The 17,860-nt window shown below is 43.6% G+C and overlaps 1 protein-coding gene across 1 annotated transcript in view; it reads left to right on the forward strand.

Moving 5' to 3' along the window:
- The window catches only part of LOC124775719, a 111,126-nt gene that overhangs the window by 83,281 nt on the left and 9,985 nt on the right, over positions 1 to 17,860 (forward strand). Inside the window, exon 5 of the mRNA XM_047250545.1 lies at positions 11,851 to 12,740. Within this exon, the coding sequence (XP_047106501.1) occupies positions 11,851 to 12,740 (890 nt within the window). The remainder of the gene's footprint in view (positions 1 to 11,850; positions 12,741 to 17,860) is intronic.

Here is a 17,860-nt window from a genome sequence, read left to right on the forward strand (position 1 = left end):
TGGCCAGTGTGTCTATTAAAGTTCTTCTCAAATAACTGCTTCCCTGATGACAAAGTTCAGATAATTTAATGCGTGAGCCAGAATTTGGTTTGTTCAGACATAATCTTGTGATTTTGTACTTATTTAACAGGCTGATATTCGGCATATACTGCATAAAAAAACAAAGCACTGCTCCTGGTCACGACTACAGAACCTACAGGCACCTGAAACAGCGCCTCCTCTCCTTACTGGTATGGTAATTCTCGCCACACTTTATAATATAATCATTCACACGTGTTTCTAATGTGCGCCATGGAAAACTACTAACTAGCCAAGCGTGGGGATTGCACCCTTCCATAATCCTCTATCCCTATAAATCCCTGACCTGTCACATCCTCCCCTACACAAACGTTGCATGGATTTCCGCTCCTTTTTCATCATACCCTACACATCCTTGAACATCACGCACTCTGCTCAGGCCCAACAGATCCACTTACCCTTCCCTACACGAATCCTCTACCATGTTATAAATTTCCCCATTTCCCCGTCTTGCTCTTCCATCTTGGACACCTCCGAATGTAGTGCATTACCCGCAAACTATACACTAACCACCCGCTATTTTCCCTATTGCTCTCCATTCTTGATATGCTGCTACATCTCTACCACCACATTCGCCAACACTACACCTCCACACTCTCCACGTCCTTTTCCAAAGGAACTTTAATCGTCTCACCCTACCTGTAAATGAAATTCATGCTGGTATATACCCATCCTAACAGATCTAGGAGAACCTGCCCTTCCTCCGTTGTCAAGGCTCCCTTCCTCCCCACTCCGTCCGCCCCCCCCCCCCTCCGCACCTACAGCTCTTCAGTCTCTCCAAATTGTCCTCCAAGCATCCACCCACCACACAAACCTACTCCTATGCACCGGCCCAAATGCTAGCATTCCGTGATACTCCCATCCTTGGCAGCCTACATACACTCATCATTTTAATCAATCAACACATCAGCTTCTCTTTTCTAATTTATGTAACTGGCCATCTGTCCTTTATATGCTGTTCAACAAACAACGAACTAGAATTTTACTTACGCAACAGGCAACCTGCCTTTCTATTCCGTCAAAAATTCCTTTCTGCTACCACCATTTATATACCATTCATAGTCAATCTGCTGTGGCGCTTCACTGCCATGTCACTAAATTAAAACAGATCGTCAACATATCTGATGAAGCAGGGCTGATGGTGAGGGGCGCTATTTTATGCTCTTTGTTGACAACCCTCCATAAAAAATTAAGCTATGGTCGGTGACAGTGGTGAACCTATATTTGTTCCACTAGTCATGGGAGACATGGGTAGTTATTAGTCTTAATGTCTCTTTCATCAGTACTTTCGTGAAAACGGTACCACGTCGATGTTGACCACAATTTCACTTGGCCATATCATCATCTGCTTAATGACATCTAAAAACATTTGGGAATATTTAATGTTGTGTCTACAGTAGCCAGCTATACGTTCACAATAATTTAGATAAGTACTTTGTCACTCAGTATATATGAGAGCTGATAGAACTCATGACTGGAGGTATTGGCCTCAATTTCTTCACAAGTTCGTCAGAGACTTCTCTCTGATGAACTTGTGGAGAGTCCCAAGAAAACTGAGAAACTTTCAACCAAGAACATCAGTGAGGGAAACCATGTTCATGATCGGGAGATTAGATTCGAAGCACTTTTTTCCGCTGCAGATCGATAGCGATGACGTCCTCAAGGAAGTATAAAAGGAGTCATATAATAAGAGAGTAGACTTTCACAACGTATATTCACAAAAAAGAGATATGCCTATGTCTGATCTACAGATTCTAAGTAAAAGGAATTCATGAATGTGGAATAAAACGTAACAACTTAAACACGTATTCATTTAACAGCAAATAACAAACTCTTCACAAAATGTGCAAATCTACAGTTCACAGAGGTTTGTGTGATAATTTTTTTGTTATTGCATCCAGGCATCACGAAAGTGAAAATCGGTATAGAACACTTATTTACAATGATCACATTTCTGCACTGAAGATTTGACGTAGCGCTCAAATTGTTTGATTTTATTAATACGGCGGTTAGAACTTTAATAGTGGCAACTATTTATTTACAGCTCCTACAAAATAGATAAGTGTTTCAAAGTTTTACTGGTCTTCAAAGTAGTCACCAGCATTGTGTATAACCCGTTGCCAGCGATGTGGAAGTCGTAGGATACTCTTAGCAGTTCCATTTGTGTTGACAGGTCGAGCGGCGCGGTCTATTGTCCGACGAACTTGTAGCAGTTCTGAAGCGCATGCCGTGAAGTATTTTCTTCAGTTTAGAAATCGAGTTGAATTCACGAGGGCTTAAGTCAGGGGAATGTAGTAGGTGGTATAGCACTTTGCAGACCCATCAGTCAAACAAATCAGTAACAGCTTGAACTGTACGTGATTCAGCATTGTGCTGCAAAACGATGGTCAGGTCCTGCAGAAAGTGTTATCGCATCTGTCTCTATGCTGTTTATTTTTGGAACACAACCTACAACCAGCTTAGAGACAGAAATGATGACGCTTTCTGCAGGATCTGACCTTGATAATCCGTTTTTTAGTAAGATGATCTGCGGCTGTGACCGTTTACTGGCAACACTGCTACCAAAAACGTTACTATTCACTTTCTTCGTCATTCACTTTGTCGTTCAGATTTATAAAACTCCAAAGTTTTAATAACCTATACAGCAGTGTAGATCTCATCGAAATATCACAGTCATGTAAATTTAAACCAATAATTACTGCTTTCCTCTTCGTGGTGCAGGGCTATGGGGGAGTTAGAGGGGAGAAGGAGTGTCTGGGGACAGAGGGAAATTTACTATGAAAATCTGCCTAGCCACTGCTAGAGAATTAATAATCATTGAAGATGCTGAAACGTTATTTAATATTGAGCACTCATCCATTGCTTGTGAGAGTTTCACAAAGTTTTTGCACAAATACAACATATGTCACTGGACTGCTGGAAACATTTATCATATGTTCGTACGTGATGTACTGCATGTATGACATAATAATCAGTATTAAACATTTAACAATACATTTTCACTTAGTTTATTAATAGAATAGGAAAAAGTTCAGTTTCAGTGAAGAAGGGGAAGGTGTGCTGGAATATTTGTTCACAAACATGTTTACGTCTGTTTCTTATGGCAACAGTTGTTGACAGATAATGTATGTGAAAGCTGTGTTTAATATACACTGGGTGCCTAGAAGGAATGCTCAGTATCCATGGGTAGAACAGGAATGCTCCATTGAAGCGAAAGACTTTATGTGGACATAAGACCTATTCTGAATGGTTTAGAGATAGAACACATTTAATTTACATTTGCTTTTGGGATAACTGATGCGTTCAGTCACTTTGGAAGAGTGAACTGAACACCCTGAGGACTTTCCGCTGGCCACGTGGACCGCAATGTACTTCCAGTGTGATGGAGCCTCTTAACATTTTACCAGACCCCTAAGAGAACTTCTCAGCCGCACTTACCCTAATCGCTGTATCGACCGCAGTAGTACAATTAACTGGCCACCAAGATCGTCAGATATTACACCATTGGATTTTGTTTATGGGTTGGAGGATATCTGAGGTTTACAAACGAAATGTGAATGTGTGAGATGGAATATGTGGTCAGATTATGGACGCTGCAGAAGTAACACAACATCTTTTCCTAAGGGTACACAAATGCATTGAAGCTGACGATGGAGTAGTCGAATATTTATTGTGAACTGTACCATAACTGCTGTTGTGTGAGTGTACTGTAATGCTTCTATGCGAATGTGCGTATTTTTCAATTAATACTTTGTCAGAAGCACTTTGTAAAGGTTTACTAACAGTTGTGCATGTATAAAACTAACACTGTATTGAATAATACAGAAAATAAATATGAATTACATTAAATGTGTTCCATCTTGGAAACCATTCAGTATATGAAGGTTTTTGCTTCAAAAGATCGTATCTGGCATATCGATTAATACTGACCATTCCTCTTGCGACATTCTGTGTCTATCAGGTGGAACAGAACTCCACTGACAAACAGTCAGAGGTTGTTCATGGTTCCTTGTGTGAATTTTGGTGTAAGAGAGACAAGCGGTCTCTGGCTGCTCGTTACAGAGTTACTAAATTTCGATTGGTTTCTTACCCCACTTAGCTTTTGTCTTTGTATTGCACTAAAAATACTGCACAACAGTGCAAATTTCGGCGGTATGCGTTGTGTGTGTTGTCTCCATTCGCTCACGGTACGTGTTATTGATAACGGAAGTGTCCTTATCTTGTTGCCCTCATGTCTACATCCAGTACTCCTCGATTCGATGTAGAGTTCTGTTTTCCGGCAGCGTTAACGGTTGTATTGTAGATAGGTTTATTGATGAAGAGGCGGACAATATGCACTCGTGGGTTTACTGAATGTAATGGAATAGCAGCACAGTGGCGTTATACAAAGCCGTTTCCGTACCGACAGCAACCAAATCACGGTAATTTGGCATCTGTAGATACACGCCTACGAAATACGGGATCCTTCCGTACTGTAGTGTGGAAAATACTGGCTGTATGAAGTGTCCTAAAACAGCCGAAATGGAAGAGCATGTATAACACACGATTGGTAACAATCAAAAAAATGACTCTGAGCACTATGGGACTTACATCTTACGTCATCAGTCTCCTAGAACGTAGGACTACTTAAACCTAACTAACCTAAGGACATCACACACATCCATGCCCGAGGCAGGATTCGAACCTGCGACCATAGCAGTCACACGGTTCCGAACTGAAGCGCCTAGAACCGCACGGCCACCGCGGCCGGCTGGTAACAATCGTGCCTATAGTAGTCGATGCGTTGCACGAGCTCAGGACACAACTCGCACAGTCACCTGGTTTGAGGTGAATAACAGCTGCACCTCTGTCATCCACAGAATGTGGATTTATTGCAGCAAGTGGACTTCGCATTCCAGAGAGCGTTTGCAAATTGGTTACTGCAGCAATGCACAGAGTACTACAATTTTCCTGCTTTCGTGTTGTTTACAGACAAGGCCGTGTTTATAAGAGACGACGAAAATCCACACACTCTGGTGTGTCGATGCTCTCAAAAGAAGTTTGCTTTGAAAGTAGGGCTTGGTATTATCACTGATTACGAGAAGTATCGATCTTACCTACTCCCTGATTCACTGAACAGTCGCATATAGAAAATGTTCCCTCCACATGACCTCCCACATTTCGTACAAAATGTGCCACTGGGAGTTCATCAGCTTTGAACTCGATGCGCCGATAACAGATTAGTCGTGGTGGACTTCTTCATGGCCAGTTCGATCACGAGACACCATACCAATTAACCTTTTCTCCTGGGGACGTGTGGGGAGCCTCGTTTACGAGTAGCTGGTTGATACTCACATGGTCCTGGCTTCTAGGATCATCGCAGCCACGGAACTTGTATGCCAAACACCTGGAATCCTTGAGCGTGTGTCGCTATACAGTGTGCCGTGATCATGACGACTTGCATTTTGAGCAATACCTTTAAGGAAACAGTTGTGCGTTTGTATGTTCCGTACTGTATTCTGACAGAACACGCTGAACACATTGTGATAAAAAGAGCATGCGTTTTGTTCGTGGGTTGCTGCTTTATGCTGTGTTGCCTATTGTACACTTCAGTTATTTCATATTATAGGCTTCTTGTTGTGTACCAGGCGAGAGGTACGCAACAAAAACCTTGAGAGACCGCCACCACATAGGCACAGCTATTCGCCTACGTCTCTCAGCTCCACGCAGCAGCCTCGAGATGGCGCTCACAAACACAGACATTTTCTGTTTCTGCGTCACTTCCTCTGGTGCGTACGTCTGCTGATGGAGTGGATACCAGCCAATAGGGAATGCTGTCAAACGTGGACTACCTCGCTTCCACCTTGTACAGGCAGACATGGATAATCTTCCTCCGACAGGCTCAAAACTCGACGCACTGTAGACACTAATTCTGTTCCGCACCAGCTATTGTTCATTTCCGCACCAGCAAGTAGGCAGTTAATTTCAGTGCCTGCAGTTAGCTCAGACAGTACTCTGAAGACTTCTTTCCAATGCAGCACTCGCTGTTTACAGAAAACTTCAACCAGAGTGTCGACAAACGTTACCCTCAGTGTTGCTTGGAATATCATAGACTGCCATGAGAAAGGAAAGTTAGCTAGATATCTTTGCATTAATTTTAGGACATGAAGGCATGTGTATCGAACTCTAACAATGTTAAACACCGCTTGTAACACGCTCTTAATAAATGCTATGTGATGCAACTTACTGTGTTGCCACATTTTTATTAAAGCGTATCCCGCCACAGTGGGAAGCGCCGAGTAGCGACGCGATCTGAGCCGCCTTGCCGCAGTCTGCGCGGCTGGCCCCGTCGGAGGTTCGAGTCCTCCATCGGGCATAGATGTGTGTTGTAATTAGAGTAAGTTAGTTTAAGTTAGATTAAGTAGTGTATAAGCCTAGGAACCGATGACCTCAGCAGTTTGGTCCCATCGGAACTTACCATAAATTTCCAAAAAATGTCCTGCCACAGTATGTGTTTACTTATCATACGGATAAAATGTCAACCATTAAGGAATTATAATGGTGGAAACATATTTCTGCTACCTCAGGTGTTTGGGATGAGTTAATGGTAGCATTTAGTTACGGTATTCACAGCAAATTTGGCGATATTGTGGAACTACGCACATCAAAAAAACTTTTGCATCACCTCGGTTCCGAGAGTTCCGGAACCTGTACAGAAAATTGGAATAGAGATCAACATAAACATCATCTCCGTCCTTTTTATTGCTCATGAAACCACACATTGCATTTTGTACCACCATTCAGCGAAGACCTTCAGAGGTGATGGTCCAGATGGCTGTACACACCGGTGCCTCTAGTACCCAGTGACACGTCCTCTTGTACCTTCACATGCCTGTATTCGTCGTGGCATACTGTCCACAAGTTCATCAAGGCACTGTTGGAGCAGATTGTCCCACCCCTCAACGGCGATTCGGCGTAGGTCCCTCAGAGTGGTTGGTGGGTCACGTCGTCCATAAACATCCCTTTTCAACCTATCTCAGGCATGTTCGATATGGTTCATGTCTGGAGAACTTGCTGGCCACTCTAGTCGAGCGATGTCTTTATCCTCAAGGAAGTCATTCACAAGATGTGCATGATGGGGCCGCGAATCGTCGTCCATGAAGACGAATGCCTCTCCAATATGCTGCCGATATGGTTGCACTGTCGGTCGGATGATAGCATTCTTGTATCGTACAGCCGTTACGACACCTTCAATGACCACCAGCGGCGTACGTCGGTCTCACATAATGCCACCCCAAAATAGCACTCGCTGGACAGTATGTTGCCTCCAAACACGTCCGACGATTGTCTGGTTGAAGGCATATGCTACAGTCATAGGTGAAGAGAACGTGATGTCAATCCTGAGCGGTCTATTCGGCACGTTGTTGGCCTCATCAGTACCGCGCTGCATGGTGTCATGGTTGCAAAGATGGCACTCAGCACTATGGGACTCAACATCTGAGGTCATAAGTCCCCTAGAACTTAGAACTACTTAAACCTAACTAACCTAAGGACGTCACACACATCCATGCCCGAGGCAGGATTCGAACCTGCGACCGTAGCGGTCACGCGGTTCCAAACTGAAGCGCCTAGAACCGCACGGTCACACCGGCCGGCCTAACTGCGCATCATGCAGCCTGTAGCGCACAGATTAAGTCGTAACACGGCGTTCTGTGGCTGCACGAAAAGCATTATTCAACGTGGTGGCGTTGCTTATCATGGTTCCTCCGAGCTATAATCCGTAGGTAGCGGTCATCCACTGCAGTAGTAGCCCTTGGGCGGCCTGAGCGAGGCATGTCATCGACAGCTGCAGTCTCTCTGTATCTCATCAATGTTCGAACAACATCGCTTTGGTTCACTTGGAGATGCCTGGACACTTCCCTTGAGAGCCCTTCCTGGCGCAAAGTAACAGTGGGCATGCGATCGAACCGCGGTATTGACCGTCTAGGTATGGTTGAACTTCAGACAGCACGAGCCGTGTACCTCCTTCCTGATGGAATGACTGGAAATGATCGGTTGTTGGACTCCATCCGTCTATTAGGCGCTGCTCAAGCATGGTTGTTTACATCTTTGGGCGGGTTTAGTGACATCTCTGTACAGTCAAAGGGACTGTGTCTGTAATACAATATCCACAGTCAGCGGCCAACCTCAGGAGTTCCAGGAACAGGGGTGATGCAGAACTTTTTTTGATGTGTGTATATAAGGTAGCTTCGATGTCTTGTAAAATCAACATCTTTCCCTTGTTATTTTCATAATTTTTAATTATTTGGACCTAGCTGCAAACGTTCTAGATTTTTGCATTGAACTATTACCAGTTACGAATGATTTGTTTCTTACATAGAGCAAGTTGCCAGTTAACGGTATAACACAACTTCTCTCCTTTGTAGTTTCAACTTCGTCTCTTGTTTTTTTATAAGTTCAGAGTTTACTTGGATTCAGGTATAAGTTTTTCAAGATTTTTGGTCTTAAATTCTTTCGGCTCGTTTACAACCTACCTCGCCCACGATGAAGTTTTTTAACTATGTACTGTCATAGTCTTGTTGGTCCATATTACGAATGCAAGTCGTTGCTTGACTACAGCTAATGGTGATGTTTGCAAATCGTGGGTGTGTGATTGCAATTTCTACTAACGCAGCTGGCCGTTTTTCCTTCTTCATTACCGTCATTTTGTGAGATTATGGCATGTTATTCACACTTTTTGTACCACGCTGTGCTTCGATGTTTTTTATCATTATCCAGTTACGAAGGATTTTTTTTTTTTTTTTTTTACTCACGGCATGGTACCAGGAGGAGGCGACCACGAGAAAAAGATTGAAGAACCGAGGAAATGATAACGTTCTACGAGTCAGGGTGGGGAGGAAGCTATAAAATCTGAAAAGGGAAATGCGAAGTTTGAATATAGATATAGCAGGGGTCAGTGAAGTGAAATGGAAAGAAGACAAGAATTTTTGGTCAGCTGAGTATGGGGTAATACCAACAGCAGCAGAAAATGGTGAAACGGGACTAGGAATCTGTATAATTAGAAAGGTAGGGCAGAGAATGTGTTACTGTGAACAATTCAGTGATAGGGTTGTTCTCAGAATGAAATTTTCACTCTGCAGTGGAGTGTGCGCTAATATGAAGCTTCTTGGCAGGCTAAAACGATTCACACTCTGCAGTGGAGTGTGCGCTAATATGAAACTTCTTGGCAGGCTGAAACGTGTCCAAATACCATAAAACATTGCTCAAGTGAAACACAGTTAGTAGGAAAGTCCGACAAAACTGCAACAATGGATAGCTGGGCAATTGGAAACGTAAAGAATGTAAAGCTAAAGTAATATGAATGATACCTGCATCTTTAGCCGGACCGAGACTCGAACTCGGGACATTTGCCCTTCGCGGGCAAGTGCATACAGATGTTGCCCCTGCGACTGAACGCAAACGTATACTTTTTGTAACACGTTCCACTTAGCGAGCGATAGAGAATGTGGTACAACATGAGTTCACCTGCGCACTTCGCATATGCAGTGCGAATGCATTTGGATGAAACTTGTGGTGAGAACTGGATAGGTCGCGGTGGGCCGTTGGCATGGCCTGCACGTTCTACCGACTTCAAGCCCACTGATTATCTCTTCTGGGGCCACCTGAACTATGTTGTCTATTAAAAACGTATTGCGACTGATGAAAAGCTGATATCGCCTCTGATGCAATTTCCACTTTTCCAGGAGTGTGTGAAAGAGTGCGGTAGTCACCCCAGCTTCGTTGCATGGCGTGCATTCGAGCAGCGGAGTAATTTCGAGAACTTTTTGTAACTACTCTCAAATTATGGCTATGTAACTTCATTCTGACTTCTTATTTACCTTGAGGCCAGAGATTCATTGTAAACGTTGACATACAAAACTGTTACAATGACGTCTCGGATGGCATATTATGTAACTACTCTCTAGGAGCGCGACGCTGTTCAATGACGCCAATCGCCATACGCTGAGGGATGCGGGTATGATTTGCTATGTGAAATATGCTTGTTGTGACCGACTCTAGCGGCCCTCCCATTTTCTATATATTTTTCGATACGCGCTTTAGATTTGGCAGATACCTGCAATTTCCTTTTGCGATCTGCAGCAGGAGTCATAAAAAGAATAGAAAGAAATAAGAACGTCCATCACGTCTTTCATGCGACGTCCGATATCGACGGAAAGCGTCCAATGTTTCTCTCAAAACTTTTTTGCAAAATTTCAACAGTCTTTAACCGATACTGAGCGACACAAGACTTGATTGTTTCCAATAGTGAGTAGTCTGGTGTGGTAGGGTCCAGACTTGGTGGTGGCCATTTGAGCCGGGTTAGACGTGCTGCTGAACCACACCGAATACAGTGGCCTCTAAATCGTTCACCAATGAACTCAGTCACATGAAAAGCAGCTCTGTTCTACTGTAACGACACATTCCATACGATTCCCTTGTTTCATGCTAACATGTTAAGCACGTCCTCAAAGTATCTAAATTAGAATTTCCATTCACACAGCTTTCGACAAACTATGGTCCCAACAGGTATTGTGATGACTTCCAGGCCCATATCAAAACATGAGGCCGACTCCTTTCCCAACTCTTTCATATAATGAGCATTTTCCTTAGTCGAGAAAACATCTATGTGAACTGCCGTACGTCGCACAATTTTGAAGCACAACAGTCACAAGTGAGCCATGGCATTTAGAAACTGTCCCAACACGGCAGGAAGCACGGAGTGAGGTGGCGCAGTGGTTAGCATTCGCGACTCCTCGCATTCGGGACTCGCCTCAAACCAACCAACCAACCAAGCAGGAAGCAAATCGCTGCTCCATGGCGTTGTCAGGCAAGAAACTCACAAATGTCGATCCACATCCTTCCGTTATCAAACATCTTGCGTTTTTCACAGCAGTACTTGAAGTTTAGCTGCTATTTTGTCACCAAATTTTACGTAATTCTTTAATTTGAATTAAAATCTGATATTTCATCAATTGCACATTTCAGTTCATTAATGGATTATTATTCAGTCATCTGATAAATAATGTTAAAGTAACTTGTCATAATGATTTCGTTTTTCATCACAAGATTACTTTCTAGATCTGTACACCATAAATCTTTGCGTCCAATTAAAACTGACACACCCATGCCACCAATTACTCCTCGCCAGTGTAATTGTATGTGCTGACATCAGCCATAGCGTCACAACTGAATCAATGCAATACTGAATCAAAACAATTCAGTACTGACAGTAATTCGTTTCACTAGCTTCAAAGTACGGGTACGAATAAAGCAAGCATGTAATTTCCTAATCGCACCAAGCGAGAAGGGATATAATGTGTGCGACGAAGAGATGATTTCTGTGGAGGTATGAGTGTGTATGTGTGTGTTTCGGCGGTGGGGGGGGGGAGGGGGGAGTGAGAGTGAAAGAGACAGAGATGGATGGTTAGAGAAGGTAGTTGGTTTGACTCACTGCCTTTGTTCACGTAATGCATATCTATAGAGCGTACAGCCGGCCGTTGTGACTGAAACGGTTCTAGTCGCTTCAGTCCGGAACCGCGCTGTTGCTGAGGTCGCAGGTCAGGTTCGAATTCTGCCTCGGGTATGGATGTGTGTGATGTCCTTAGGTTAGTTCCGATTAAGTAGTTCTAAATCTAGAGAACTGATGACCTCAGATGTTAAGTCCCGTAGTGCTTAGAGGCATTTGAACCATTTATAGGGTGTAGAGATCATTGCCTATGCACGTAATGATGCTGTGTTTTATCCTGTCCACAGATTTAGTTCCAAGACAAGCCAACAACATGGAATTATCAACTGATACGCGAGTTCCACCGCCTTCATGGATAAATCATGGTTTCATAGAATCTGCTTTGAAGAGTGCAGAACGAAAGAAAATTACCGTCGATTCCATCAACGTCCAGTACGCAAATCCTGAAGGAGTTGGCTATGGAAGCTTGATGTTCAGACTCACTGCCAATATGAGATATGAAGGCAGTGAGCAGACAGAAAAGAAAACCATGATAGTGAAAACGGTTCTTGAGTCTGGTGAACTGCTCAAGGATCTCACAGAAAAATGTGATGTGTTCAAGATCGAGGGAGAGATGCTGCACAATGTGATGCCGCAAGTCCATGAGCAGTTGGCAGCACTGGAGAATGAGGAGTTCCGGCCGATAGCGGCCAAGTGCTATCAATATGGCCGACAGCCCGCGCCCTTCTTAGTGCTGGAGGACATGTCAGCAGCTGGATTCAGGCTGGCTCAGGCTGGCCAGCCATTGGACCTCAAACACTGTGAAGTCGCACTGCGGGCGTATGCACGGCTGCACGCCGCCTCAGCGTACTTACTCTGCAAACAGCCCCACTACAAGGACACATTCAGTTTCCACATATTCACAGACAAAAGCGCTCGACAGTTTGTAGGAACTATGGCCAAGAAGATTTTGATAGGACTAGCCAATGAGTTTGACAAATGTCCTGGTTATGAGAAATATTCAGAAAAATACAGGGCTTTTGCTGACCGCTTCCCCGATTTATCATGTGAAAGAATGGAGCAAATCAAGAGGCAAACAAAGCTTCCGGTATTGACCCATGGTGACTGCTGGAAGAACAACATGATGTTTAAGTATACGAATGGAGAAGTATCAGAAGTCCGTCTAGTTGATTTTCAGGTGAGATTGAGCTTTACTTGTTCGGTAATATTCATATCATCTTCCAATTATGCAATGGGATGTGGAATGAAAACGAGTTATATGGAAACACTGTAAGCAAACACATCCTTCCTACAGTCCTGATTTCTCTCTCCATGCCACTTCCATAGACATTCATGGTCGTCGGTTTCCTTTGAATAAAGAGCTGCACACCTGGGTACGATCATGGTTCCATCGGCAACGACAAACATTTTTTTCATCAACGCATTTGTGTTATTGTCTCACAATGAGAGAAATGTATTTACAGTTACAGCGTGGCGTTTACTTTTGAAATAATAAACGGTTTACTTACTGTTTTTCCACCTGTCTCGTTTTCATTTGGCTGCCTCTTATATTTTGTAGTCTTTTCCTTTAGATGCCTGGGCAGAACGTAACATAAAATACGTGGTTTGAAGTTGTGGCAAAATTTTTTTATTCTTCTTAGTACATTGCTGAATATGCTGTGGTCTCCATGGGTAGGGTTAACTAAGTGGAGTCAGTATTTCTAGATATTCGAAAAGATTCAGTTTTAATACGATACTGACTATTACTAAAGCAGATGTATATGTGAAAAAACTTCTGAATAGATAGAATCAGTGCGTCATCTTGAGGTGATAACCACGTGCAGATGCAGAAGTAATTTCAGGAGTTTCCAAGAGGGGTATGCTTGAGACACTGTAGTACATATTACACACCAACAATTTAGCTGTTAGTGTCAGTTACATTCACGTACTGTTTACAAGTGGTACTTTTATTTATGAGCGAGTATGTCTGGTAAAAGGTATTTAAATGTCCAGTCAGAGCACGAAAAATGAAAGCTATCTCTTCATGTGGAGTCTGCACTTCATAAATCGCAAAATTTTAGTAGCTTTTGGTTTCTTAATTATTGAGAAACTCCCGATTACTCTTATATAGCGAGTGTAAAAGGGAATAATAAACAACCACCGATAATTACAGCTCGGACGGAGGCATGTAGCAAGGTGTAATCTGCAAGAGGTTCCCATTTACTGCACAGTAATGAATTGGCTACCAACGACACTGTTGAGCAAGTGAATTACAGACATAGTCTTTGCACACCTTCTTTCGCCCTGATGACTCTTACAAAACACCGTAGTTCCAGCTAGACGGTGGGAACTCCTGGCTGTACCCGAGTGATGTGAGTGGGATCCCACATAGTTCGCTTGTAGAGAAACTTCGCCGGGACTAACAAGACAAACTTCACTCAACGTAAACGTACACCACACATTATTACCTTCACCATCTGAGTGAATGATGCCCTCAATGCCTCATGTGACTTCGACAGAAACACTCTTACAGGCGGGTGCTAACATATATCACAACTGATCACGCCTGATACAACCATTAGCGGGGTCTCGCTGCAATCTGAAATAACCAGTGCGAGGCACTGCAGAGAAGCGCCTTCCTTTTCAGTGTTGATGATGATGGTGATGTTTGGTTTGTGGGGCGTTTAACTGCGCGATCATCAGCGCCGGTACAGATTCCCAATTGCTACACAGTCCAATACTTTACACGGTCCACTCGAGCCATTGTCACTAATGATGATGATGATGAGGACAACACAAACACCCAGTCCCCAAGTAGAGAAAATCCCCAACCCGGTTTGGAATCGAAACCGGCACCCCATGATCCAGAGGCAGCAACGTTAGCCACTAGACCACGAGCTGCGGACGTTCACTGTACTCGTGCTGAGATCAGTATAGTATCAGGCATACAAGAGCTCCGCCCATTTCGTGACCTCATCTGAAGGAGCGATTTGTTATTCTAATGACCTAGTTCTTTAGTAAATATTGGACATTGCACCTCAGGAGAATAGTACGTTACTTAATCCATCGAGTGATGCTTTAACAGTCAATAACAGTTCCAAAATATCCCGTAATCCTGTGGCAAAGAATGCATCAAAGTTAAGTAAGCCTTTTATTCATTTATGTAATGAACTGAACTAGTATTTCATGTGTTCTGGTTTGATAAGCCTTCTACCAGAACTACCAAAGAACCCATAGCTATTGCCAGTAGCTTCTTCTCGTCACAACAATGCCTATATTCCACTTTTGTCCGTTCAACAGCGGCGTTCGTGCTCCTCAGCATATCAGCTGTGTAGGTGCTTGCTGTAACCTATTTGCCCCGTAACTAGTACGTGGTTCCAGATAATTTGAGTGAGACCAGTGTGAGGAACGCTCCTCTCTCCTTTGGACGTCAAGGAGGTTGTCCAGCATCCCAAGTCACGTGGCTACCTGCACTATGTGATCAAAAGTATCCGGACACCTGGCGGAAAATGACTAATAAGTTCGTGGCGCCCGCCAATGCTGGAATTCAGTATGGTGTTTGTCCACCCTTAGCCTTGATGACAGCTTCCACTCTCGCAGGCATACGTTCAATCAGGTGCTGCAAGGTTTCTTGGGGAATGGCAGCCCATTCTTCACGGAGTGTTGCACTGAGGAGAGGTGTCGATGTCGGTCGGTGAGGCCTGGCACGAAATCGGCATTCCCAAAACGTTCCAAAGGTGTTCTGTGGGATTCAGGTCAGGACTCTGTGCAGGCCAGTCCATTACAGGTATGTTATTGTTGTGTAACTACTACGCCACAGGTCGTGCATTATGAACAGGTGCTCGATCGTGTTGAAAGATGCAATCTCCAACCCCGAGTTGATCTTCAACAGAGGGAAGCAAAAAGGTGCTTAAAGCATCAATGTAGACCTTTACTGTGATAGTGCCACGCAAAACAACAAGGGGTGCAATTCCCTTCCATGAAAAATACGACCACACCAAAACACCACCGCCTTCGAAGTTTTACTGTTGGCACTACACACGCTGGCAAATGACGTTCACCGGGCATTCGCCATACCCACACCCTGCCATCGGATCGCTGCATTGTGTATCGTGATTCGTCACTCCACACAACGTTTCTCCACTGTTCAATCGTCCAGTGTTTACGCTCCTTAGACCAAGCGAGGCGTCGTTTGGCATTTACCGGCGTGATGTGTGGCTTCTGAGGAGTCGCTCAACCATGAAATTCAAGTTTTATCACCTCCCGAGTAACTGCCATAGTCCTTGCAGTGGATCCTGATGCAGTTTGGAATTCCTGTGTGATGGTCTGGATAGATGTGTGCCTATTACACATTACGACACTCTTCAACTGTCGGTGGTCTCTGTTAGTCAACAGACGAGGTCGGCCTATACTCTTTCGTGTTGTACATATCCCTTCACGTTTCTTCTTCGTATCACATCGGAAACAGTGGACCTAGTGATGTTTAGGAGTGTGGAAATCTCGCATACAGACGTGTGACACAAGTGACACCCAATCACCTGACCAAGTTCGAAGTCCGTGAGTTCCGCGGAGCGTCCCGTTCTGCTCTCTCACGATGTTTAATGACTACTGAGGTCGCTGATATGGAGACCCTGGCAATAGGTGGCAACACAATGCACCTAATACGAGAAACGTATGTTTTTGAGGGTGTATGGATACTTTTGATCACATAGTGTATGTTTTCCTACATCACTAAAATGACGATACATTCGTGTTCTATAGCCTCTCTGCGCTATATTTGCCAGCGGTTCCTGTCTTCAGCAGTTGACGTAAGAGGACTGCGGGGTCCTTCGACAGGTACGTTCTTGACACAGTGGTTGCTGAAAATCCAAGTATTTGTATTATAAATAGAGCCTCCTTTTCTTGTTGCAGTGTAATTTATTTCTCCCAGACGTGTTTCGCCTTTTTTACCGTGAGGCGTCTTCAATGGGTTCTAGAACGATACAATTTTGGTTTTGATATATATTATTTTTAGATTATCAAACAGTTCACGTCGCGTTAGTTGGCATCTGAATTTCCTCTTATGTGGTCTGGAGATCACTTCATTTCCGAAACATAAGTGCGCTTTTATATTACGAACGTTTTCTTCACACTGTTCATCTTGCTTACCTTTATTTTTGTGGTGGACTATTATTAATCTTACAATAACACATATCAATATCAAAACAAACTGTATCTTTCTAGATCCCATTGAAGGTGCCTTAGAGTTTTAAAAAAATAAATAAAAATAAAGAAGGCGAAACAAATTACAGTACAGAAAGAAAAGGCTGTTTCATTTACAAAATAAATATTTCTGTGATTGCTGCCGAGGGTGGCCACGCAAACAAACTTGCAGAAGAAGTATTCCACTTCTAGTCAATCCACGATATGGTCGCAATGAAATGTACTCTAACTTGTGTCTTGCCCATCTAGCGTGTGCAAAATTACGCGTGATATCACAGATATAGACGAAGTGGGCCAAAATGGTCATACCTATACTATTCAAATGGTATCTTCTGAGCATTTTCAGAAAATTTGAAAAATAGAATTGTGGACATGAATAGATTTGCTTTGCGAAAATTTTGGAGCAAAGAGCATAAAAATAAAATAATAGATTTTTCACTTATAATCAGACATAAGTGCCAAAGCAGCACCGGCAGCTGTGGTCGAGCGGTTCTAGGCGCTTCAGTCTGGAACCGCGCGACCGCTACGGTCGCAGGTTCGAATCCTGCCGCGGGCATGGAGGTGTGCGATGTCCTTAGGTTACTTAGGTTTACGTAGTTCTAAGTCTAGGGGACTGGTGACCTCGGATGTTAAGGTCCATAGTGCTTAGAGCCATTTGAAACATTTGAACCATCTTGCCATGTTTAGAAGTCTTGGTGCGACGTAAGAGTGATGACATTCGGTGTTTCGAAAGCCTGCTCACACAGATCTGTGTCTACAAGCTACAAAGTTGCCATTATCCGGCACAAGCGATGAGCGTTCTAAAGACCTTAATCTGCAGAGCTCATACCTTCTCTGGGGGGTGGTAGTCTTCAAACGAAACTGGACCACTTGCAAACTGTTTTACAGAACACCATGTATTCGTCCCAGCAAGTACAGAGAGTGCTACATGCGCACAAACCCTAAGGCTAACAAAAGGATGAGGTCTTCAGAAGGACTACTTATTTACCATAAACTGCAAATATTTCGGCCAAAATTGGGAGAAAAGAAGACATAAAGGTAAAGCAGTTTTTCGTCCTACTTCAAAAATATCGGCGGTGTTGGGATCTGTTAAAGACGACTTAGAATTGGGCAAGG

Source organism: Schistocerca piceifrons, chromosome 2 (assembly GCF_021461385.2).
Source record: "Schistocerca piceifrons isolate TAMUIC-IGC-003096 chromosome 2, iqSchPice1.1, whole genome shotgun sequence".
Lineage (NCBI taxonomy): Eukaryota > Metazoa > Arthropoda > Insecta > Orthoptera > Acrididae > Schistocerca > Schistocerca piceifrons.